General features: G+C 41.3%; 1 protein-coding gene across 4 annotated transcripts in view; it reads left to right on the top strand.

The window, feature by feature from the left end:
* Positions 1-26,344, top strand: part of TMEM117 (transmembrane protein 117) — a 253,739-nt gene that overhangs the window by 3,666 nt on the left and 223,729 nt on the right. For 2 of the 4 annotated variants that reach the window (XM_067564167.1, XM_067564172.1), the window contains exons 1-2: positions 6,962-7,440; positions 9,704-10,008. In XM_067564167.1, the coding sequence (XP_067420268.1) occupies positions 9,732-10,008 (277 nt within the window). In that variant the 5' untranslated portion in view covers positions 6,962-7,440; positions 9,704-9,731. Of the gene's footprint in view, positions 1-2,694; positions 2,755-6,961; positions 7,441-9,703; positions 10,009-26,344 lie in introns of those variants that run through there. The other 2 variants (XM_067564168.1, XM_067564169.1) reach the window with 2 other exon arrangements.

Raw genomic sequence — 26,344 nt, 5'->3', positions numbered from 1 at the left:
AAAATAAGTATTTAGATTTATAAAAACGTGTTTAGACTTTATAAAATGCTTGTGAGTTGCTGCATGCATTAATCTCCCTTTATAATATCTGTATTCCATGTTATAAGGTAATATTTAAGTGTTTGCTCTAAAACTGTAAACCCACACAGTCTGGAGAGAAGCATTACCAAGTATGAAATACTAGTTTACCACAAGAGGTGTCATCTCCTCTCCAACAAAAGAAGGCCCATAGACATCAAGCAAGCCATTGCGGAACATCAGTAGACAAAAGATTTTGTTGATTGCTCCCCCCACACCCATGAAGAGAAACCATACTCATCCCATCAACTTGAGTCCTGGGGAAGAAAATAAAAATCCCTGTCAAGAAGAAATTGTTATCCCTGTGTTGCTTGGGCTTCGGAAAGACTGCAAGACTTCTAAGCATAAGCAAGGGTTCCCTAGCTGTTTAGCTTGGATTAGCCCTAAAGGACATATAGAGCTTGCATATTATAGCAGCTTCTATTACTTTCTGAAATCTAAGATTGTAAATCATTTGTGTGTGTGCGTATGTGTGTGTTTACTGGCTTTAACCTTGTAAATAGCTCTCATTTTTTTTCCTAGTTAATAAATCTTTTGTTAGTTTATTATAGGATTGGCTACAAGCATTGTTTTTGGTGTGAGATCTGAGATACAATTGACCTGGGGTAAGTGCCTGGTTCTTTGGGACTGGGAATAACCTGAATATTGTTATTGTTTGGCATAAGGGACCATCAATCACAAACGCAAGCTTGCCTGCGGGGCAAGATAGACTAGAGTACTCAAGAGCACTGTCTGTAACTTCATATTAAAGCTGCTATAGTGCTTGAGGAGTTCACACTTAATACTTGGTTGGTGAAATCTAAGTATAGAACAAATAACCAGTTTGGGGTTTGTGCCTTGTTTCTTGACAGTCTGCCCTGAGGCTGGCACTCTCAGTTGTGAGCCACTCTAGATAACTTACATTCTTTGTCCCTGGATGTATGACTCTACATATTGACACACATTACTTACTTGTGTCCAGTTTACCAAGCAATCCAGATTACTCTGTAGTAGTGACCTGACCTTTTATTTACCCTCTCCCCCATCTTTCTGAAGGTTACCCCCTATCACAGGGTGGTCCACTCATTGCTAGGTAGGGCGCCCCCTCCTGGCCGTTCTGGGAATAGCTTACCAGGTTGATGCCCCTTCCCGTGGTTGTACATCATCTCTCGCTGCCAATCTGCAGCCCCTTCATCAGTAATGGAAAATAATATAAAATCAGGTCATTGGTAAAAATATTAAAAAGTATAGGGCCATGTACCAAGCCACACAGGACCTCAATAGAAATATGTCCGCTCAATGATGATTTCCCATGTTATGGGAAGGGAAGGACAGGATCCCAAGGGGGGGATGAGAAAAGGGATCCAAACCAGGAGAAGAGCAAGGGGATCTAGAAAGGACCAAGAAGAAGGGCCAGATACTCGGAGGGGATGCACTAAGATGGTGGAGAAGGCTGAAAGGGAGAAGAGAAGAGAGAGATGGAAGAGTCTCTCAGATGTCCAGCTGAAGGATGTGGTGGACTAATATGGAGACTAACCAGGCTGAGATAGGAACTCAGACTCTAGAATTGTGCTAGGAGAGCCTGTAGAGCAAGGACCAGGACTACAGGAGAAACTAAAAGCCACCAACTAGGCATTGCGAGTAGCACAAGATGACACACAGTTCCAGAGAGAGAAATTCAGAGACACCATGGAGAGGAGACCTGGAGCGTGAATGAGATGACATGTGGGCCCAGCTGCAACAGCTCCAAGGGAGAAGGAACCTGCCCACCCGAGGGTTGCAGTCTTGAGGGGGAGAGTATGCGATGGAGTGTTCACCTCACACTTACCCTGCAAGAGTTAATGAAGACAAAGAAGGAGGCTAATTAACCTGACAGAGCTCAGCTGAGAGGAATCAAGTGGCTACATAATAATGAGGGAGCCCAGCTGAGGAGGAATGAACTGGACTGGGGTTATTAAAACAGGAAATTGGCAGCAGAAAGGGTGCTGCAGGGAGGGAGTCTGCAGTCACTTCATGGGAGAAGGGAAGTGTCTGTAGGCACTATAGAGAGAAGTAGCCCATGGTTGTTCTCTGGGAGAAGGGAATAGAGAGTCTGGCAAAACCCAGAGAGTGGGGGAGTGCTGGGATAGGAAGCACCTCAGGGAATAAGCAGCAAGGTTGGGGATTGAGCAGACCTTAGATGTGCATTATAAGATCCCTGGTCTGGAACCCCGAATAGAGGGTGGGACAGGGTTTCCCTACCTGCTGCTGAGGAAGTGGCATCGGCGGGGCAGTGAACTGCAAGACTGCCTGGGTCACTATGGGAGTGACAGAGAATGTGAAGTCTACCCAGAAGGGGAGGAACACTAGTGACTTAGCCCAAGGCTGAGTCATGAAGAGGCAGCAGCAGCTTGTGTAGCTGGAGAGGGGCTGCAGACCAGCTGAGAGAGAGAGTGATGGCATGCAATTGTGGGAGTGGGTGTCGACCTGGTGAGCGATTTCCTAGAACAGCCATGAGGAGATGCCATACCTAGCAGTGAGTAGGGTTACCTAGCTCATCACAGAGGATAACCTTCAGAAGAATCTGTTTCAAAGGTTCACTGGACTATAAAGAGAGGGTCAGAGAAACCCAAGTTATCCATCACCTAAGAAGAAAAAGGAACTGTGGATTTTGTGGAAGATCCTGACCAGAGGGGTTGGTCAGCCATCTTGCTGGAGGTAAGGAAACACCCTTGAACAAGACTAGCTTTTTTTTGTTATGTCTTGGCCTCTAGAAAGTGCTGGTCCCTTTACTTTGCTTGTAACCATTTTTAACTCTACCCTTTATACCTGAAGTCACTTAAAATCCTATCTCCTACTCCTAATACATTTGTTGTGCTTTTAATCTAACCAATCGAGTGCTGTGTTTGATTTAAAGCAAATGTTAACTTCAGTTAATGTGGCAAACTTTTGAGTACTATATCTTCAAAGGAACAAATGAACTTTAAGGGCTGGATCTTACAGAGCACGTTTTGGGGAAAATTCAGCACAGTGGGGTGGGTATTGAGATCACCTTTGTGGGTATAACCAAGGCTGGTGGAAACTAGAGTGTGGCAAGGGCATAACAAGCAGGATGCTGGAATTAGGACTGCTGAATCAGATCTGCTCAAAGACACTCAGTGCATACTTGTCTGCTAGCTGAAAGTGTCTAGACAAGAGAACCACAGCAATAAAGCATTTTGAGACACTCAGGGTTACAGGGCAGGCATAGACACAATCCCTTACTAGCTTGGAATGCACCCCAAAACATGACACCATTTCCTTCAAGTAATGGACCAATAGGACTTCTTTGTTCCTGTATAATTAACTCCCTCCTGATTGTCCTTAATTTTGCAGGCCATAGAGTTCACCTTTTGCTTTCCTTATAACTTTTCTACAATTCCTAGCAATGAATATACATTAGAAGCTATTAACTTTCCCTTTTTTTCTGTTTGTTTTATATTATATATAAAAATGTATAGCTGCTATCATATCCCTTCTGTTATCAAGTTGGGGGTAAGAATCAGAATGCTGACAGTGAACTGATAACCTTGAATATAGCACAAGGATATAGAGGCCTGCGTACCAAAGCCATAAATGTGAATTTCTTGACCTAGGGATGCACTTTTTGAGGGACTGTGAAAAATTCACATCTGTAACACACATCCTAAATAAATGGATTATGGGAGGGTTAGGACAATGCAATGCTTTTTCCAGTCACCTGTGCAGCCATTTCTTGGAGTCCATGGGTTGTAAGCAGCATCAGCTGCAGGCCACCACACTTATATCTTCATGTTGTTTGTGGCCTGCATATATGCAATTTTATGGATCTACTAGCCAAACACCCAGCCTATGTAGAACCCCATGTGCTCCCACTGAGTAGGCTACCAGGGAGCTACAGAATTCTTCTCCTCCAGAGGAGCCTCTCAGATTCCTGGCCTTCCCCACTATCTAGTGGAACTGCAATGGTCCTCCTGCCCATTGGCCCTTCTAGAAGTGGGCAAGCTTCATCCTTAATAGGGGACACCATAGGAAGTACAAAATTTTGTGTTGGGTATGCACTTTCCTTTATGTATTGTTCTTAAATAGCATGAGTGTTATATAAATCCTTTAAGTACCGATCTGCAGCCTTAACGCTACTGTAAAGGGGTGTTGGTTTTTTTTAAAAAACCTGTCCACTTGCAAAGGTACAGTGTTCGGGAAGTTATAGTAGCTAACCTTATTTTCTTGTACTGAATGGCATTATGTTTGACTGAGACAACAGCTTCTTACACTAGAGCTTTCCGAGGGAAAATTACAGACCAACACACAGGAAATCTGTTTTTCCCTGACATAAGTGAAAAATTGATTTTGTAGTGAGTGATACTGCAATAAAATAAATGGATAGTTGAACACCTTCAAACTGCTGGCAACTGAATCTGAAAAGATTTTTCCCCCACACTACTACTACTTTAGTTAGGTGGGTGTGCTGGTAATACTTGTGTGAGAAACCATTTTAAAAGTATCCTTACTGGCAAGATGACTCATCACCTCAATTCAACCTGCTTTACCGGTTTTACTAACTGATTTTGACTGGTGGCCAAAAAGGGTAACTGTTTTGCTGTTTGTTTTGTAATGGAATTTGTATTTTATATTTTTGTACTGTAGACAACCCCATTTTTAATGAACCAGAGTATTCCTGTGTATTTGCTTCAGGGCTGTGTTTCACAGCATTGGATATTGTCTCAACACGACCAAATCTGGGTTATTATGAATAAAATTGTAGACCTACACTTCAAGTTGCATAAGTATTTAAGTTCTAAAGGATCATTTATAAACATGCCAAATTATCTTTTTGAGCTGAAATTTGACCCCTTTGTTCTTAGCATGGTCTTATATTTTAATGAAAATATAAGCAGAAATGGTGCAGCTTGCTTTTTAAACAGAAAAAAAATTGGGGGGGGAAATCCTGCAAGGATGTTTGGAGGATGTTTTGTTTTGTTTGTTTTCTTTTGAAGAACACTAACACCCCAAAAAGAGATGGTGGAAACATGAAATTTGATAAGGAAATAGTATGTATAGCACACATTTGCCTTTGGCTATTGTTGTAGAAAACTAGTTTTTCATTTGACTGAGTTAAAACAGCTTAAATTTAGTTTATCCATGCCCACTGGTTTGTTATATTAAAAAATTATCTGTAACTGTTCTGTGGGTACTGCACATATGTGCGTATGTAAGCTGAATGGTATTTAATTTTTAATGCATAGGTGAATGAAGGATATGATCTTGCCTTTCTGGGGAGCACTTCCCCTTCCAATAACACCTTCAGGTTTGGAATGAAAGGAGGCAGGACTTCATACAATATGTAGTAGCACATAATGAATGCCTATGTGAATATATTTTAGGGGTGGCCAATTTACTGATCCCTCAAACTCCCCTCCCACTGGGTAGAATGCTCTAGTCCCACCACCCTGCCGCAGGGCAGAAGCTCTGAGCTCCCCACCCCAGTCTGGTAGGCAGAGAATGGGGGGAGGGAGGGTCTAGGAGGCTCCGCAAGCTGCATTTTAACTGTAAGAGCCTCATGCGGCTCACAAGCTCCAGTTTGGCCATCCCTGATATATTGTGTTGTACACAGTGTTCTAGTGCTGGCTAAAAAACAATTGTATATGATGGAATTTCTTTGTTTTTGTTTCTTTTTTAAATAAACCCTAGAACTTTCTTTTTACAGTAAAAGAATCTTAAGGCTGCGAAGTGAAGTACTCAGATCAGGAATGCCCAGGCAAAAGGTGCCCAGGCAACTTCAACCTTGCATCAAATGCTTTATGGCAGGCCTAGAACTACCAGTGATGGGCAGGGGTAGTAAAGGAGACATTTACCCTCCAAAAACTATCTTAAAAGGGCCCCAAATTATTGTCAAGCCAAAATTATAAATCAGAACAAAATACTGACACAGCCTAATTTTACTTTCCTAAACTCTTAAAATCCAATATTTTCCAGGGATCTAACTAGCTCCTGGATTCCTTGAAGATGGTTTTGTTTTTTTAAATAGTGACCTATAGGGCCCCCAAAATAACCATGTGTACCCTTGCAAATAATGGGACCCCAGAACTGGTCCTGCTTTATGCATTACCATATACATTAAAATGCAAATGTATTGATAGTATGTATTCCAGAAACTTATTTCTGGGTGCTAGCTGGAAGGATCAAATCCTGGGGAGGGAACAAAGCCTGCATAAAACACATGAAGATATCTGCAATAAAGAAGAGGCTGGGCTACCTCAGCGAGCCCACTGCTGTGCATTTAGGTTTCAGCCAGTAATATAGCATTTATGGACGTGCACTATTGCTCCCCATTAAATGTATGGTTTTGATTCATGGCCACACTGACCATGTCCCTGTCTTGCTAACAGTCTCCCTCCCATGAGAATGCCATGGAGATCCTCCTTGCAACCGGCAGGGCTTGCTGAGTCCTCTTGAGCGGGGTCTCCACTGTTGCTACTCCATTTTAAACTGCCTTTGGGCCCCAAAATTTGGCTCTAAAGGGGTTAATAATTCACCCCTTTATAATATTTCACACAACGCAAGGGTATCCTGTGCAATGGTGGAGTTCTCCGGGAGCCCATCTCCATGTCGCCTGTTGATTGAGCCATTCCCTCGCCTCCAACAGTTGTTTGTGCCACCCTGGCTCCCAAGTCCAACCTCTTCCTGGGGGAAGAAAGGGTCTCACACTGCGTAACAAACAGACAAGCTTTTCCAAGCAGTTACCGTGCTACAAATCAGGAAGGCTCAGACGGGAGACATGCAGCGGTGGCATCACTGGTGCCTAGATCCTGAGCAACAGCGCCGGAGCGCCCCGGTAGCACTGATTTATTTGGCACTGCTGAGTGGTTGCTGCTCCACCCCAAGCGGGCCTGGACGCTGCATTCTTTCAGTCCCAGGCCAGCCTCGCTACGGTTAAAGTGAAATCAGTCTCGCTCCTGGGCCGGCGGAGATGAGATCCCGGCCACATCCCTGCTTGTGTTTTCGGGTCTCGTCTTTCACCCGGCCCCACAGAGCGGCAGCAGCCGCCGCCCTCTCTCCGGAGCGGCCCAGCTGCTTCCACTGGCTGCGGCGTGGGCGGGGAGAGGATTCCAGCTGCGGGCACCGCGGGCACCGCTGGCAGGCAGCAGCAGGTCCCTCCCACGGCCGGCCGCCCTCCTGCTCCAGCGGCGACGGATGCGCGCCGCGGACTGTTGACAAGAGGGACTGAGGCCCCCCTATAAGGTCGGATCAGCGGCAGGAGGACGCGGGCCAGCCATTGGCCGGGTATTTATAGCACAGTGACAGGAGCTCGCCGCGTCTTCGCAGAGCCGGGGCCTGCCTCCTGTAGGAATTTCCCATTAGAGCAAAAGGTGACTTCTGATCTCGGTGAGTAAACTGCATTTGTCTCTGCGTATCGCAGCCCAGCCTTCCCCCCACCCCACCTGGGGAGCGGAAGGGAGCTTCAGCCTGGCCCCTGAGCGGCTGGGATTAAACTGCAGCGTGATTTCTCTTGGTGGGCAGGATTTTGCTTGGGTTTCTTATTAATGGGGAAGGCTGCAGTTAGTATCGTGACACCCCCAAGGGGTGAGATTACACGTTCTCTTCTGTCAATATGTTGGCCTGCTCTTTCCCAAGCAGGCACGGAAGCGTATGTGTGTGTGTGGGGCGGGGGGTGTTTATAGGCGCTTATGTTTGGAAATGTATCACCTCCTGATTTCCCTAATAAACAAAACACATTCAGTTTTAGTTGGAGACAATCGGTTTTATCTAGCTCCGTTTATTAATTCTAAAACTATATTTTAAAAAGTCATAATCCTTGTATTGTTTGGGAAATAAAATAGCTTAAATAAAGAACGTGTTGCAGTCAACATGTGGTTTTTAAATAGTCCCCCAATTTCTGAACATTTGCTAGTTGCAAAGATCACTCTTCTGTTTATTTTCTAACCTAGTATAACTAGTTAAAGAATTGGTTTCTGTTATTACCAAGTAATATCCAGTAGATTGTCTTTTGCTCACTAACTAGTAATTCTAGTGTTATAATATTCCGTGGACTCACCTTTGTCTTGTCTGCCCACCCACCTCCCAAGTTTAAAATGTCTAATTGAATAGAATAATTACAACTTTTCTTCACACTAACAGTAGCACAAAAAAAGAGGACATACAAATGTACTGATTTTGTAGTCTTAAAGGTATCTTTGGTTTCTTGGTATCTGTGACCTTGCAAAAGTGCTGTTTCCTTAGATTGTTTTGAATAATAACTTCCTACTTCAAGTCACTTTCTTCAATCCTTGTAGTAGCTAATCAAATACTAACATATTTTGTGCTTTCTCTGATATAATTTTTGTTTATATGTAGGTTGACATTGTTGCCCTGACTAGTAAATGTAATCGATTGTTTTTAATATTTACTGAATGTAATATGTATCTAACAGGAAGAAAAAAATCAGATTTTTAATTGATTTTTTTTAAAGTGCCTACCTAAAGAGCTATTCCTATCAGAGAGGCCTTTGTCATTGAAAGAAGTATTATTCCATAAACATTTGAAGAAGCATCTTTTGTATTTGTGTTTTCCAGGTTGTTTGACACTGACAAAAACTGTTGTTCAGTTCTCTAGACTATATTATTAGATGCTTACTCTGTAAAAAGAACTATTGGGTTACACCCCTTCCCTCAGCACTCCCATCCGGTTGCTTTGAGCAACTGTCGTGCTCTACAGCACTCCTGTCATGGTGTCTGCGTGAATACACAGTGACCCTACTGTATGGAATGATTAGTTTGTTGTGAACAGAGAGACAAATATGTAGCTGGAGAAGCACTGAAACAGACCAAATTGTGGGGAAAAAATATAAATCTGTGCTCTTATTAGTAAACGCATTTCAAAATTAGAAACATTCTCGTATTCATTCAAAGTTCTTTTGAAGTGCAGGAAATGGGAGTGCTTATAAGGTTGCATTTCATTATGGCCTGTATCCCAAACCAACTGAAGTCAATAGAAAGACTTCCATTGACCTCACTGTAGTTTGGGTCAGGCCCTGGGTCAGGCTTGTTTATTCCTCCATGTGTAACTTTCAGTGCTGTTATTGGAAGTTAGGGGTTATAAATCTCACAGGTGATGAGAGAATGGACCAAGTGGTTTTCATGTGGACTCAGTCCAGGTTCTTCCCAAAAGGTGATGGAATAGATTTTTGTAGTAGGTCTAGCAACTGTGTGTATATGTGTTGAAGAAGAGGTAAAAGGTGTGCTGAAAGGTTCTTAGAATCAAAATTTGTAGTGGCTTTATGATGTCTTTTTGAGTGAATGAGAAAGGCACTGTGAATTTCAAATGTCATAACATGTTTTGTGCTGATCTATATTCACATGCCATGTTAATTTTGATGTAGTTCTACTTTAATAAGAATGTAGAAATTTTAAAAATAAAAATGGTGTGCTAAAATTTATAGCATGATTTTACTGAAGCTAGCAGGAAGTCTTAATTTTTCTTGCCTAACAAAGCTTTTGATGGGAACTGTTTATCACTGGGTTAGTCTAGAATATGAAAAGTAAATCACTAAAACTGTAAAGTGGTTTGACTGTTGAAATGTCTAGGCAGCTTCTGAATTCCGTGCTGATTGGTGTGTGTAACAATATACTGATATATGTTTTATATACAGGCAAACAACTGTACTGAAGTGTTTGAGAATGGGTAAAGACTTCCGCTACTACTTCCAGCACCCATGGTCTCGTCTAGTTGTGGCTTACCTGGTGACATTCTTTAACTTCTTAATATTTGCTGAGGATCCAGTATCTCACAGTCAAACAGAAGCCAATGTTCTTGTTGTTGGTAACTGCTTTTCGTTTGTAACAAATAAATACCCTGGAGGAGGAGGCTGGAGGTTTCTGAAGGTGCTTCTATGGCTACTTGCCATTCTCACAGGACTGATAGCTGGGAAATTCCTGTTCCATCAACGTTTGTTTGGTAAGTTCTGTAATGCATTAAATGACTTCTCACTAATGCCAACACTGTGTAATTACCTGTTTCTTTAAACTTTGTATTCATTATAATTTTTAAAACCTTGCAATAAAAAATTCTAAAACAACGATGATGCAGAATGCCCTATAGAATGTGGTACAGCAAAGATTACATTCTTGTGACACAGAGGTCCACTGGTGCCAGTTAGCAAAGAGCTCACTATTCTGTGTCAGCAACTCCTAACAGGCCTCACAACTCATTACAACTAAAATACAGCTTTCATGGTATTTATCCATAAAGAATGTCATGTAAAGTATCTAATACAAGCTTATGAAATACTGATGTTCATAATCGTTGTGAGATATATGTATGGATGATATTTGAAAAGTTTATTTATTTTTATATATATATATATATATATATATATATATATATATATACTGAAAATATATCTTGAGAATCTGTATCAAGGTATGAGTCACCAGCAGAAAGAGGTTTCTGAGACCAAGAGTAAAGATGTAAATTAAGCATTGTATATTATTTCACAATGGGCCTCCCATTGCTGGCTTGAACTGAATGCTAATAAAGAACAAGAGACGTGAAGTCAACAAGGAGAAACAAGCCACGGGGGAGAAGAGTTTTATCTGGAGGTGCACTTCAAAGGTTTACTGGATTATAGCAAAAGGACAAGTAAGGAATTTTGTTATCCTGCACTTCAGGAAATAATCAGGCAGAGCGACTGCATTTATGAAAACAGGATCTCAACCAGGGTTGGTTGAAAATTCTGAAAAAAGGCTTTGGAGTGAGATAAAATTACTTTAGACAAGGATTTTAGCCTGTTAAAGTTAAATTTAGTGTATGAGAAGCATGTTGTACCTTTTTGTTTTATATGTAACTATTTCTGATTCCGTTATCCCTATTCAGTATTTTTTTAATTTTAATCTTTGATAATAAACGTAGTATTTTCACTATAAATATATATCTCAGAGCTGTGATGTTATCAAAGACCTGACCCTGAGTTGTACTAGTCAAGCTTGTGGTATGGTGTGTTGGCCACCGGTGTTTATCAGTGTAGGCTGCATGTGTGTGTCCCCGTGGAGATGCTGTCCCAGCTCTGATCAGGAAACTGAGACGGCTCTCACGATCGAATGAATCAACACAACCACGGATTAGCTGAGCAATGAAGGCACCCAGGCCAGGTTTATTACGTGCGGCACAATGAGAAGTGACTTACAGAGTATCTCTGGGTCAGTTTCACATAGGCGGCGTTACAATGGCCATGGCCTAATGACGGGACTTTCCGTTATCCCCTAGACCAGACAACATTATTCCCTCTGACACCCTCTTTTATACATTGTTTCATACAATTTCGTTCTGCCCCCTTTGACGTAGGTAGTTGCCACCCTCTTGACGCAGTCTAATACCACCTTTTTCTGTTAATTGTCTGATTTGGGCAAAACAACTCCATTTATCACTTTTTAGTCATTTCTATTCATCAAAGTGTCATTTTAGGGAGTTAGTATCTTGGTACCTCCTATACCTGCTACATAATAATATTTTGGCAATATATATGTTTTGCAGTATCAGCACTTTTCTGTGCCAATTTCAGTTAGCTTGGTTTTTTCCACTTATACTCCTGTTCACTGGGCTTTTTTCACTTAGGCCTTAGCCTGTTTTACAGGCCTTAAGCTCTTACTTCTTACTACAAAGCTATGTGTACTCTGTTCCTGGGACAGTTTATTGGTAATTTCTGTGAGTGTCCAGTGATGGGGGATGAGTGTTGGAGAGGAAACACTCCAAGAACTTGAGAATTTGCGTGAGCCTATTACTAGTCTGAAGTCAGAGCGAGGTCTGTAGATGCTGGGATGACTGGGCTAGCGGTGCCAGAGGCTGTTGATTTCAGAGAGCTGAGCTGCAGCAGGCACGGACAAGACTGCTTCCCTCAAAGGAAAGGTACTGGTGACGTGCCTCACAACCCTAGGCACAACCCTGGGTACCCCGTGGAGCATCACAATCTGCCTGGACATTAATGCAATGCCAACCAAAGCCCCCATCAAGCAATTAAATGTTCAACTCAACTCTACAAGTTGGGCTGCATTTTAGCCTATCTTTCTCTTTCCCATTTTTTTTTTTTTTTACTTCATCTGCCTTTTTCCGTCTCCTCTGTTTCTGGGTCCTCATTTCCATTTTATTGGAGCCCTTCTCTTTCACCCACACACACTTTTTTTTTTTTTTTTTTTTTTTTTTGTATGCCATTTTCTATTTTTTGGTATTCACTTTCCCCCTGCTTTTCTGCCAAGTTCTGTTTGCAAAAGAGAATCAATGGTCTGTTACTCTTTGCAGCCTGTTCATAGCTTCCTGCAGATGGGAAGCTAAGTAACCTTAGTGAGTTTCCCTGTGTAAGATCTTGGGTCAGGAGAAGCTGCAAAGTGAAACTGAGCGTGACTAGTCAATTTCTCTGTGCAGCTCTGCTCAGTTTAGATGGAGGGGATTGAAAAGGCTTCTTTCCCCTCCCCCTCTCATCTCTCCTGCTGGTCAAGTCCATATCTTGTTAATTTCACTTTGCTGCTCAACTTGTAGGTGGAGTTGGCCAGTGAGGGAGCTAGAACAAAGCATCTGTCTGTATATCCTACCATATGTCCACATTTGACACCAGTTCAACAATGACTTGCTGTAGATTATAAATATACTGCAATTTGGTTGAAGCATGCTAGGCTGCTACATACAGTGGGAGAGATGGGAGCAAAGTATAGACATCATATTTTCCTGAATTCATGGAGAGATAAAGGGGTGTATTCTCCTCTTGATATGTTCTTATTAAAGTGTGTGAAATAGTGTTAACAAATGGATATCTTGACTGTAAAGGACATCTGTGAAATGCTTCACTACATAGTAACATACAGTGCAGCCTTTGAACAGGAAGCTCTGCAGAGGTTTCCCCAGTTTGTTCTGATGACTTAAAAATAAAGCATGTGATAACCTGCAGAAGAAGTAAAATAAATAATGACAAATTTCCTCCTGTTCCGTCAGGCAGGTCCCTTGTTTCATTTGATGAACCTCCTCAAAGAAAACAGTCTTTATCTAGCATTGTTCTTTTTGTCTTTATTGCATTTCATAAGAGCAAACTGAATATTAAAAGTGCCCTTTGGTTGTTATCGCCATTATATTCTTGACTTATCTCTAAGTATATTGGTATTTGGTTAACTACAGGATTTTTCTGTAAATTTAATCTTGCATTTGAAATTGGAAGTTCATAAGTGAAAAAGGAAAAACCAGGAGAGGAGCATTTAAAAATATGTGTCTGTCTCTCAGATGGGACCAAGAATGACAGTTACTCATGGGTGGGGAGAAAATGGTGCCTGCTGTGGACTCAAGCTTGCTGATTTGTTAATCTGCCTTCATGAAAAAGCAGAAGCAATTTACAGACTGATCCCATTAAATGTATCTAAAAATCCATGTTCAGAGCCCCAAATACTGCCTACAAAAATAATTATTGTACACATAGACCATTGTTTGAAAAATAGCACAACATTCAGTGAAGTGGAAAATTTACATATTATTCAAGGTGGGCTCAACTTTATCAGCTCACGTGCCAGAATTCTTGCATCTTGTAAGGACAAGTCTTACTTATTTACAAGTTCACTTGGGCCAAATCTGTCCTTTAATGGGACAGATTTGGCCCAAAGTATGGTCTCTAGTGTAATGTGTTACAGAACAACTAAGTAAACATTGCCCAACATATAAACTTAAGGCTTCTTCCATTTTAATAGATTCTACCAGTTTGAGAGAGAGTCCCTATACTTAAAATGAGGAATACATCTGAAATGGGCAATATCTATCAAAATTGGAGACACTGTTTCAGTCCCTCATATGTATGTTGTGGGGTCCTTTGTCATAATTCTCATCTCATGCATGCTCACTAACATTTAAAGAAATATTTGCAATCTAACAAACTTACCTGCATGCATATTTATAGCTGCTTAGCCAGAACCATAAAAGACAGATTAAAACACTGATTAAAAACTGGTTATTTTAGAGACTGAGTTCTGCTTACTGGCTAACCAGGGTGCCTAGAGCTTTACCCTTCTTTTAGCTCCTTTTTAAATGGAGTGGAGAAAGTTTCTAACTAAAATACTCAGCATTTACTCTATCAAAAATACAACATAGGGTGTAGGCAGCTTGGGCAAGCTCTCATCTCCTTCAAATAGGAGACACCATCATACCACAATCAATCCCTGCATGCAAGCAAATGTTGAGTTTGTAATGGCTCCTACATCCCAATATGGAGACCTGAAATACTCAGTTGTTTAAAGTTAAAATGAAAAATTCAAGTCTGAACATTGGAATGAATGCCAAATAAAATTGGATCAAGACAAACCTTATTTGAGGAACTGTATTTTTCTATAGTCCTATGATAACAGTTGCACTTTCAAAACAGACAATTGTGTGTCCAGGAGTGCTAGTTAGAGACCAGTCCCATGGTTACTAATTCAGACAAAACTCCCATCGAAGTCAAGGCTTTCCATTAGCAAGACCTACTGTCTGCAAATATCTGACTTTTTTTTGTTAAGTCTCTTGCATTTATACAGCTCCTCTTCATCTTGGAAGATCCAAAGTGTTTTACAAACTACATAAACAAAGATAGCAGCCTACCACTGGAATGTAGCCCCCGCTGAGTAAAACAGGGCATCTTTTTTAACAGTGTAGAGATAGAGTATGTAACAATTTAGGAAATTACATGACTGTTATATGCAGATTGCAGAGGGAAATGAGCTAGGCAGAATTGAATTTAGCCAAGGCAGCAAAGCCCCGAGTGCTAACAACCCTACACTTGGAAGAAATGTAGGCACCTCAACATAAAGAAAACTGACAAGATGATAAGTTCATGGACTAGTCCACTCCTGATGATTGAGTATTTTGAAATGTCAAGGTGAGTGTTAACATAAAAGTTGATAGGCAAAGAATGTTCTTCATTTACTGTCAGCAGTATATCAGCTATTACAGAGATTTATTCCTGTAAATAGCCAGCAACTTCATTGCAGATTTTTGATTTCTAGTTGATGACTCCTGTGAAATAGGAACTGACATATTTGGTAATGAGCTGGTGAAAGATACTGTCCTCGGTAGCCCATTCAGCATAAATTTCAGTGCCAATCACCGAGTGAATGTCATTGAAGACATTCAACTCAAGGTCTTTCTCAACTGCTTCACTACCAACTTTCCCCTTTCAGTGTGTCACTCATCATTAGATGAAACAAAATTAATGATAAGTGCAATAGGACCAATCTAAAAATTAACTAATAATAATTCTCCCTCCCTTCACTCACACAAGGGAATGTGAGTGAGAATTTTCAAAAGCCAGCATCATCAAAATACTTGAGAAATTGACAACCAGCTATTGATCATGAATGCAGTTTCCAGAATTGATCTATAGCAAGTAGCTAGTGTTGTCTTGAAAATAATCTTGGCACCAATCTCCATTGAGCACACAAATACCCTTCTAAATATAAATAAAAAGGAAACTGGTTTCCAAACTGTTTCTTCTTCTTTTCCATTTAGAAAGGCAAACTGACATCTTACCTCTTCTTTTCTGAGGGCTTGACCCACAGCCTTCAGCGGGCTTTAGATTAGTCACTAAGTCAACCTGATGCTATGTTATATCTGCAATTAATCCACCCTCGTGTCTAAATTCCTCAAAAAACCCTCCTCTTCCCTTTAACCTTTCGTTAAGCATCTAATTGTGTAGAAGTCACATCTCTCACTTTCACTTTCTAAAGCAATAGTAAGAGATTCCAAGAAGAGCTACCTGTGTCTGCTTATTCATTACTGAAGGATGCTTTGCCCTTAAATACAGATTAGCATCTAGTGACAACATTGACTGAAAACAACTCTTACAGAACAAATATTTAACTGGCACATATCTTTACTCCGTGGTGTTCTCCCTCATTACTTCCCTTACATTTTGTCTTCCCTCTATAACTCAAAGAAGAGTGAGATTTGGGCTGTTGATGGCCTCAGTCCTGATATGTAATTCGAAGACCATGTCTGAGATGTGACTGTCTGTGACAGTCTGTGACAGTGAGGCAATGAGGTTTTGGATTTCTGCATCTGCAGTCTTGTCCACAGAAACTTCCCTGGATGACAAATCTGGGGTATTTCATCACCATCTCCAACAAAGCATCAGTGAGCTCCTTTATGAACCCTTTACTGCCCTATGTATGCAATGTAGTTGTAGCCATGTCAGTCCCAGGATATTCGAGACCAGGTGGCTGTTAGGGATGTAAAAATGAGTTCAATTAAAAACCCGTTTAAACATTCTAAAAATAGAAAGGTTTAAACGGTTAAACATGGGGAGGGAGGCTGTGCTGGGCTCGTCTCCTCACTGCCAAGTGAGAGCTGCCTAGCTGCAGCTTCCCTCCCCCAACTCCCCTTTGCATGCAGAGCCGTAGCTGGGCAGCTCTCACTCGTGGGGAGCTGAGCCAAGCCCATCTGTGGCTCCCCCCCAGTGCTGGGCTCCACGCCTCCCCTCGAGCAAGAACCACCCAGCTGCTCTCGCTCGCATGGAGCCAAGCCCATAGCCAAGCTATCCCTCCCCTTCCATGCTGGGCTCCACACCTCCCTGTGAGCAAGAGTTGCCCAGCTGCCACTCTCCTCCCCCCCAATTTTAAATGGTAATCAGCTGCTTAAAATGTTTAAACAGCTGATTACCATTTAAACGGTTAAGCTTTTACATCCCTAGTGGGTGAGGTGATATCTTTTATTGGACCAACTTCTGTTGGTGAGAGAGACAAGGTTTTGAGCAATCATACTACAGACAACCATATGCAAGAAACCCACGGATCACCTCACTTACCTTCATAGATCTAGTAACCACCACAAACACACCAAGGAATTTGTTATCTGTAGCCAGGCATTCGGATACCAGAGTGTGCTCCGCGGAGAAAGTCTGGGATAAACACTTTAACACACTTAAAACCTTCTTCACCAAACAAGGACACTCCAACAGAGAAGTCATTCACATCACAGAATGGGCCACCCAAATACCCCAGAGAACCTGCTTCAATACAGAAATAAAACCACCTCTGACCTCACACCCTTCGTTGTCACCCGCAACACCACACTGGAAACCAGATGGAAACACTGGAACGCAACGCTACACTGGAAACCAATTACAACCCATACTCCTGGGGACCCTAGCCTGAGAGAAATCCTTCCTGAACCCCCACTCCTGGCCTTCAAACAACCCCCCAAACTCATCATCAGAAGCAAGCTCCTCACAGACCAGGACACACCAGCTCCAGGCGGCACCAGACCCTGTCCAAACAACAGATGCAAAACCTGCAGACATATCTTCAGTGCTACAGTGATCAACCCCCCCTCACAACACAACTTGCAAAATCTGTAAATCCTACACGTGCCTATCACAACATGTGGTGTACCTCCTCTAGTGCACTAAATGCCCCAATAGCAACTATGTGGATGAAGCCAGACAATCACTGGGCTCTTGAATGAACTCATGCAGGAAAATGAGAAAAGACACAAACACCACATCACCTGTGGGTGAACACTTTTCACAAAGCGATCACCTCTATATCTGACCTATTAATCCCCATCCTCAACGGAAAACTGCACAGCACTTTCAAAAGATGAGCCTGGGAGCTTTAAATTCATAACTCTTCTAGACACTAAAAATCATGGACTAAACAGAGACACTGGGTTTATTGTTGATTACAACAATCTGTAACCCATTAACCCCCTCTTTTTGTCCTATGACTGCAGAGGTGTTAACAGGCCACCCTACCTTACTTATGCAAAACAATCTATTGTATTTTGCTGTGCCACTAGGAGTACGCTTCCCAGACCTGAAGAAGAGCTTTGTGTGCTCAAAAGCTTGTCTCTCTCACCAACAGACATTTGTCCAAGAAAAAATATTACCTCACCTACCTTGTCTCCATAAAATCTGTGTTAGCTTCGGCTCTGGCTTCTATTGTTAAATGAATGAATTCTAATGAACTTAACTTGCCGGAGGCACCTTTTTAGAAACCGACGTTTGAAGAGAAGATGAATGCAGTGTGACCTGCCTTCTTGTTTTGTCTGGGCCTGTGATGGGCCAAATAGCCTGGGATGCGGAGTGGACAGGGAGAGGGAAGAAGGCACAGGCTTCAGAATATCATCCAGCCAGGTTTCTGTGAGGCAGGCAATATCAGTTTCTTCATCACAGATGGAGTCATGTAGTATTTGCTGGCAATGGGGCTTGCATTGGTCAGCACAGCTTTAGTTCAGGTAGCTTTGTTCTGTCTTCTTCAGGCCTTGCTTAGGTAATGATTCTGTGGAATGGGTAGGTGGTAGATGACTGGTATCTAGTTTCTTATGTCTGCTCTGCTGTTTTTTTGGACAGTTGCTATAGGTGAAGCAGTGGGTTGTGTCCTGGGATGATTTGAATAGGGGAAAGGTTTGCAAAGGCCATGAGCCAGACAGGTCTGTGGCCATCAGGAAGTTTAGACTTGAAATTAGATAAAGGTTTCTAACCATCAGAGGAGTGAAGTTCTGGAATAGCCTTCCAAAGGGGACCAGTGGGGGCAAAAAAACCTGTCAGGCTTCAAAATTGAGCTTGATACATTTATGGAGGGGATGGTATGAGGAGACAGCCTAGTTTGGCAATTAACTGATCTTTGACTACTGGTGGTAGATATGCCAATGGCCTGTGAAGGGATGTTAGATGGGGTGGGCTCTGAGTAACTACAGAGAATTCTTTTTTGGGTGTCTGGCTGGTGAGTCTTGCCCCCATGCTCAGGGTTTAGCTGATCACCATATTTGGGGTCAGGAAGGAATTTCCCCCCAGGACAGATTGGCAGAGGCCCGGGGGATTTTCGCCTTCCTGTGTAACATGGGGCCTGGGTCACTTGCTAGTGGATTCTCTGTACCTAGAAGTCTTTAGTTTAAACCATGATTTGAGGACTTCAATAACTCAGTCATAAGTTAGGGGTCTATTACAGGAGTGGGTGGGTTATTACCCGCACACTAGGGCACCCCACCCTTTCCCAATCCGTAGGGCTCCGTGGGGAAAGGCACCTACCCTTACCCAATTCACACTCTAGGACTCAGGGTCTCCCATTCCGTAGGGCTCCGGGTGTAATTCTTTGCAGATTTGCAGGATCTTTTACCAGTGAAGGAGTCTTACACAGTAATATCCTTATTCTCTCTTTATTAACAATTACCAAAACAGAATACACACACTAAGCATACAGTGCTCACCACTCCCAATAAAGCAGACAAACTTCTGGTGGCCAGTCAGGATTAGATCATCTGGGGACTCCAGTTTCTGCACAGTATGGTTGGCATGGTGTTGAGGTCTGGCAGCTCTGATCTTTTTGGGCTGTGTCCTGGAGTTAGGTTCCGAAGAACTTTCTTTTGGACCTCAGTTTATATAGTTAAAACTTGAGTCCTGTTTAGCTGTACCTTAACCAATCATTTTAAACTAAAGTACTACAAAACACCAATTCTAGCCCATTACGAAATAGTTCTTTAACCAATCATATCCCACCACCTGAATTGATTTAAATAGTACACAGTTAGTTATGCAACAGACAGAAACAATCAAAGAACCAGACAGAAATATTTTAGATAAACAATTGGGTACCATAAAGACAAAACAATAAGAAGTGTAGATTTTACAACCACAACTGTTGGTAAGTGATTCCTTTCCAGACAGACAGGTATAAAAAAAGAAAAGTTTTATTTAAGCATTTTAAGATCTGTTTTTTTTATCTGGTCGTGGTAGGTACTATTAGGACAGTATCACCTTCTTAACAGCCTGGTATTACATTGTCTCGAAGTAGTTTCAGGAATGTGAAGATGTGACTACCTGCTACTTAGCTTATGGCTGCTGCCTCTCCTGATATGGCTGCTACTGCTTAGCCCAAGAACAAGACCTAAGCTTAGCCAAAAAACCCAAGGCCTTACAATGGGTGAGCTTCTGTGGCCTGTGTTGTGCAGGAGGTCTGACTAGATGATCATATTGTTCCCTTCTGACCTTAAAGTCTATGAGGAGGGAAAGAAAGATGCTGGGGGAGTCCAGTGGAGGAAGGGCAAGGGGCAGGGCAGCTGATTTGCAGACTCTTTGTGTCAGTATAGCTGGCCCAAAGGGGTGTCAGGGCAACAGTGAAGAAAGGCCTGAGTGTTTTAATAAATGTTGCACTAGCTACTTGTAATCCATGATAACATGACCAACCCATGGCACTTTTTGTAAACACACCAACATTCTGTTATCCTAAATTCACTTCACTATAGTGTTCTTCCTCACGTGGTTCCTAAGGTGTTGTGTAGTGTTGTGCCCTGTTACACTCTTCTGTGTTCTGCTCCAGAGATGGCTGCTTTTTAGTGCTAGTAGAGTGAATTCCTGTGTGTATCCTTTACCTATCTCACGGGAGGGTTGAGAGGTTTAACCAACAAATGGCTCTGATACTCCACCAATTAGGAGCTTGGATACCACAGTTGATGGAAGTGGTATAATGACCTACCTAGAACAGAATTTCACCTTGTAGAGTAATTTACACCTGTGCAAACAAATCAGAATTATAAGACAGTGGAAAATCAGACTTGCCATTTGTAAAGTGCTTTGAAATCCTTGGATGAAAATTATAGAAGTGCAATGCTATGTTATATTGCTGGTTTTTATGACTCATTATCAAATGCCTGAAAACAGACATTTAAAATGCAAAAACTGACACAACTTTATTTACATCCACCACACAAAAATGTCTTTGAAAACCAGTTATGAAGTGCATCAACTGAACAAAATCCAGGAAATACCTAGTTAAGTCCTCAACAGACCATTGCAAACTACAACCACAATTTCACCTTTCACATTATCCCAACCCCATGTGTCATTTGCAATACATATACCTTCTGCTTTCGCTTCCATACATGTGCGACCTTGAATTCCAGTGACATGGAGTGATCAGAAATTGAGGTCTGCTGAAGGTTCAGATTAAGTGTTGAACTAGTTTGTGTTGAAGTGGATAGCTAGTTTGTGTGGCATAGATTTTTAGTTGGTTATTATTTCAATTTATAAAAACAATAACAAAAGTCTCTAGGTAGCTTTAACAAAGGTTATGAGGACAAACAATAAAGTTAGCAGCTAACACCAATCTTTCTTACATCCCTCCCCCATTCCCAGCAAAAATCATTCTCTAATAAAAGGCTCCCACAGCATCCTTACGCTCTCACAAGCCTCAATTCCCACTAACTCCTTCCCTCTCGAACAGATTTAGGAAATAGATATGCTTTGCCATGATCTTAAAAGTGCTTCAGTTGCAAAGCTGCAGGTCTCTCTACTGAGGACCTCCTCTCTTTTAAATTTAGTGGGATCCAGGGAAAGAGTTTCTACTGATCACAGCTGCATTGGGATGGCATGATCTCTCAAATCGGTAGCCATTTTAAAGTTTTTTAGGTCGCAGCTGACTTGATAACCTAGAGATAGCAAGTACGTATCCTGGAGCACTGGATTCATATGCTTTAATACAAATCAAAACACATTTTGATTTATATTAAAGGAAAGAGAAAATTAACCCTACCTATAAAACCAAGGGAAAATCATATACACTTAACGGAGAGTAAAAATGACAAATCTTGTCCCAGTAATCTTAGACAGAAAAAAACAGAATGCAGAGAAATATCTCCAGACAATCACAGCAGCAACAACATTTCATTTTAATTTACTTGAGTGATTAAGAACAAAGCCTGAAATTTGGGACAACCAAACTTGATTATTTGACAAGAAATTCTAGCTACAGGTGATCAGAAAAACACTTTCCCAGCCTGCTGCCTCATGCATCTCTTCACGTCTGTGTGGTTGCAAAGAAGTGAGAAGAGAATATGGGCCATGATTTGCAATGTTAACACTCTTGAAAGTGTAACATATTGAACTTTTTTGAGGAACAGAAAGCAAATCTGACACTATTAAATCTTAATGTTCCTCAGTGTTTGAAATAGAATGTTAAGGACCATTTGTGAATTCTGAAATAAGTTCTATGTATATTATATTTAATTATAAACATTTTTTTAAAAAGGCCACATTTTGGGACTAAAGTACCTGAATATGTCTCTTTAATCTACCAAACTGCATGAGACTATTCTTAACTATGCATCTTACTTAAAGTATCTATTTTATCTATTTTAGGCCCCAGTTTAGGAAAACACCCTATTCAGAAATAGCACTAAAACATGTGCTTAAATTCATGTATTCTATTCTATACTAGTTGGGTTCTTACCCTGATCTCATCAAAGAAGTATCAAGTACAAATTCTTACACTTAAACAATATTAAATGCCTAGTAACCCTTTGCTTCTTCTACGGATTTAGCCACTTAAATGTGGATTAATATATACGCATATGTAACTTATTACAATAGTAAAACGTACAGGATGAAATGCTCTGACTTACACCAGCTGAGAAGGATCTCATCTGCATTGCTCAGCTAATGGCATGGAGTTGAACTTCCAGAGTTCTTGACTCTCCCTTTCCAGAAACGCACAGGAGATATTATAGGAGAAACTTAATAAAGTGAGGGACTTCCATTCCAGACAGGAGGTCTTTAAAGCGCTTGGATTTTTGTGAGTCTCTGCTAACACTATATCCTCCCTGCTCATTCTACATGACGTCAGGAGTGTCAGAAGCTACCGCCAGAGAGAGAGAGAGAGAGAGAGAGAGAGAGAAGGAAGGAAAGAGACAGGAGGAAAAGAAAAAGCAAGAGTTAGTACAAACTCTTGGGGACAATTTGAGTTCCTCAGCCCCAAACACCGGGGCAGGCCTAGCGCAGGCTTGTGGCTGAAAAGAGAAAGAAAAAGGAATGAGCCGATAAGGCTCTAAGAAGGGATGAGGGGGTAGGAAAAACTCCAGTCCAGAGAAGCCGAGAGAGGAGACAAGGAAAATGGAAATCAGGATACAGAAAAATGAGCTCCATTAGAGCTATGCAAAGAGCCTTATAAAAAGAAAGGGAGACATAGAGAGAGTGAGAGCGCAATTTGCCTTAAAAGGGACAAGAGCAAAATAAATAAATAAATAAAGTGCCTGGAGAAGGACAAGGATAATGGAGCTAATTACTCCCATGATTCCCTTCCTTCCCCACGTTCTCCCCCTGCTGCTCCACCTTTGCTTTAATTTTGTTGTTGAATCAGCATGGCTAAAATGGATATACCATTTTGAACAATTTCCAAGTGGAATCAGGACTTGAAAAAAGTGAGGAATACCAGTTTCCCCATATTCATCATGGGGGACAAGGCAGATGATATTCTGCAAATATCAGGGCTTACTGAAAATCAATAGATTTAGTATGGAGGAGGATCTGAAAGAAAGGAAAGAGGAGATCATAGTAGGGAAGGCTACAGAGCTGTCAATCACATTGCAGTAGGGCTGAGAATGGTGAAAAAATATCCCAGAAAGAGGGAATTTCTCCAGCAGACCTGCCAACAGAGCTGGCAGTTACTGATCATGGCAGTAACGAGAGTGTGAAAAATTGCCAGAGAAAGAGATATGTCTGACATGACTATAGAGCTGCAGATGTCGGAGCATGATACTGATCAGTATGAAGTTCTGACTTTTTTGCTGCTACATCCTTCTCCGGAGAAGCAGTTCAGTGGCCATTGTAATCATAAACCTATACTGGATTTATTAGCAAATTGAACAGATCAGCCCACAAATGTAGAGACTCTGATGCCAGTTGCACAAACTAGATCAAGCCTGGAGCTTATTGAAGATGAAAACAAGTTAGTTCACTGACTGGATTCAAATGATTCTCTTCACGAAATATTGGTGCTACTGTGACTTGAAAGAGCCTAATTCACAGAACTTACAGACTGTTGCAGAAGGCAAGCAAAACGAACTCCTATTCCACAGACAGAGGGATGACATAGTCCAAGGCTATAGTGAGAGCTGGAGAGCTGTAGACTTGCAGTTGACAAACTTTATGAAGTGAAAGAGGATGCTCAATTTGATCAAGAAGTTTTGAGCTGAGAACCAGACACTATGGGGAACCCTGAACTAGAGAATGTAAAAGCAACTCAAAGAAAGGTAAACAAAATAAAGCCAAAGAGTAGGAAAAGGAAAAGGACCAGTACAGAGACAAAGAGAAGAGAAAGTTCAAAGGGCAGGAGGAAAAGGGAAAGCCAAAAGTAAAAAAAAAAAAATGGTGAAATAAAATTTAGTAGCAATAAAATTTCAATATTGATCACAAAGCGAGAGCATTAGCTGAGGTGAGGCCAGGACAAAAGGTTTTGGCCCAAGAGTTTTAAGAAGGCTTTAATGTAAATAGTTTTAAATTATTTGGGTTTTATTTTGAATTCTTTATATTCTTAAGTAAAAAAAGCTTTAAAACTGTACAGGAAAGAAAAGTAAAATATCTTTTACTGGACCAACTTCTGTTGGTGAAAGAGACCCAGACCTGAGGAAGAGCTCTGTGTAGCTTGAAAGCTTGTGTCTCTCACAAAGAGAAGTTGGTCTAATAAAAGATATCACCTCACCCACCTTGTCTATTGGTCTCATTTGACAGTTTTGCAGCAATTTATTTTTGAAGATCTCTTAAATTAAACAAACAAACAAACAAAATCCAAACACTTCTTAATTTTTTATATGAAAACCTTCAGCAGGTTTCTGGGGAAAAAAAAAATCTAGGTGCAGCTGGACAGATGGAGGTGAGTGGCGTCAGTAGGTTTCTAGTGTGTTGCATGAATTATCCTTTCAGGGAATATATCAAAGAATTGCAAAGATGCTAATATAACCTGTTTTTAATGCAGCAAATAGATAGGCTGCCATTCTAGTGTGTTCTATGAGGTAACTTCCCTTTTCACATCAGTTTAAAAAAATACCAGTGTCCAATACTTGACAGTTGGATTCAGAGTAGCTGCAGCATCCCTTCTGAAAGGGATAAAAGGTTCCCAGGCTACTGGGCTGGCTGGCTGCCTGATGGGCAAGTGAGCTGCCCTAGCTACCAGGGGGACTCCCCAGCTCCCTGGGTGAAACAGTAAGGAGGCCAGCTCCGCAGCTTGCTGAGTGGGGAGTCTGGGGGTTCACCAGCTCAGCAGCTCATGGTGGGGGAAGACTGGGAGCTCATGAAACCAGTAACCCACTGAATGGGCTGCTGTGGATCCTCTGAAGCATATTTTGTTTTGGAAACACCAAAACTTTCCTGCCATGGGGACCTTTTGGCCTTTCCAAAACAAAATATTGTGGAATTTCAGTTCCTTAAAACATTTTGAATTTTTGGCTTTTTTTTCCTGATTTGATATGAAAAACTATTCCATAAACTTGAAATTTTTCCTGGGAGGGAAATTCTGTTTCTCAGCCAGCTCTAATTTTGGTTTTTGCATAGAGTGCTTATCCATCAGCATTCTTTGTAAAGCATAAAATCAACTTTATGCTAAAACCTAATGTCTTCTGCTTATTTTAATGCGTATTGTTAAATGCTGCAAAAATAATTCTATGCTGTGAATGCATCACTAAATTATCTCTAACTTAATACAAAGTAAATTTTAAGGGGAATGCATTCATTAACTTAGCCCTGAGATCTGGGTACATTTCTGAATTCACATTTGCATATCTTCACCGTGTCCGCATTTTCCACAATTGTGCATGCAAAGCAGGGCTCTCCAGATGCAAATAGATATGTAGACATTCGCATACCCATTTTGCATATACAAATATCTCATATGCTCACACATCTTCACAAAAGTAGGCACAAGAACCTATGCAAAATATGGGTCTTGCTCTATGAAAATCTTACTCAAAACTGAATTTGTTTGTCATTTCTCCCATCCTCCTAAAAGGAGTCCAGTATTTCCTTGTCAAAACCATGATTAACCTCCTGTTTTTCCTTATGTTAAGACTGTTGAGGGCCAGATCTTCAACTGAAGTGTATCATCTTAGCTCCATTGAGGACCTGGCCCAACATCTTGCAGCTCTCTGTTTATGGTGAGTTGTGGCTTCGAAAACTTCATTTAGAGCCTATAAAATTGTCTCTTATTTGGTCCAGTGTATCACCATTAACTAATACAAATTGCTCCCTCCCTTATCCACAGGGAATGAATGCACTTCCAGCCTACTTTGCAGATTAATTAACTTTCTGTATATATAATTTTCCTGAGTCTTACAGCTACTTTATTTTATAGGCAACATACTGCAAAATAAGCCTGCTTAGAAATCCATTTGCCTACAGAGGCCTTTAAATAAAAAGATCTTGGTTATTTACTTCTTAACATGAATTTGTACTCTCTGTTTTGTATATACAAAATACACCTTCTTTGACATAACTTTCTGAAGCTTGACAGTCTTGGTGAAGATGCAGGCA

This window comes from Emydura macquarii, unplaced genomic scaffold, assembly GCF_026122565.2.
Source record: "Emydura macquarii macquarii isolate MOO-44397 ecotype Brisbane River unplaced genomic scaffold, CSIRO-AGI_Emac_v2 contig_2636, whole genome shotgun sequence".
NCBI classification, from domain to species: Eukaryota; Metazoa; Chordata; order Testudines; family Chelidae; genus Emydura; species Emydura macquarii.
Note: the sequence above shows the minus strand (reverse complement) of the source record. Positions and strands in the feature narration are given on the sequence as shown.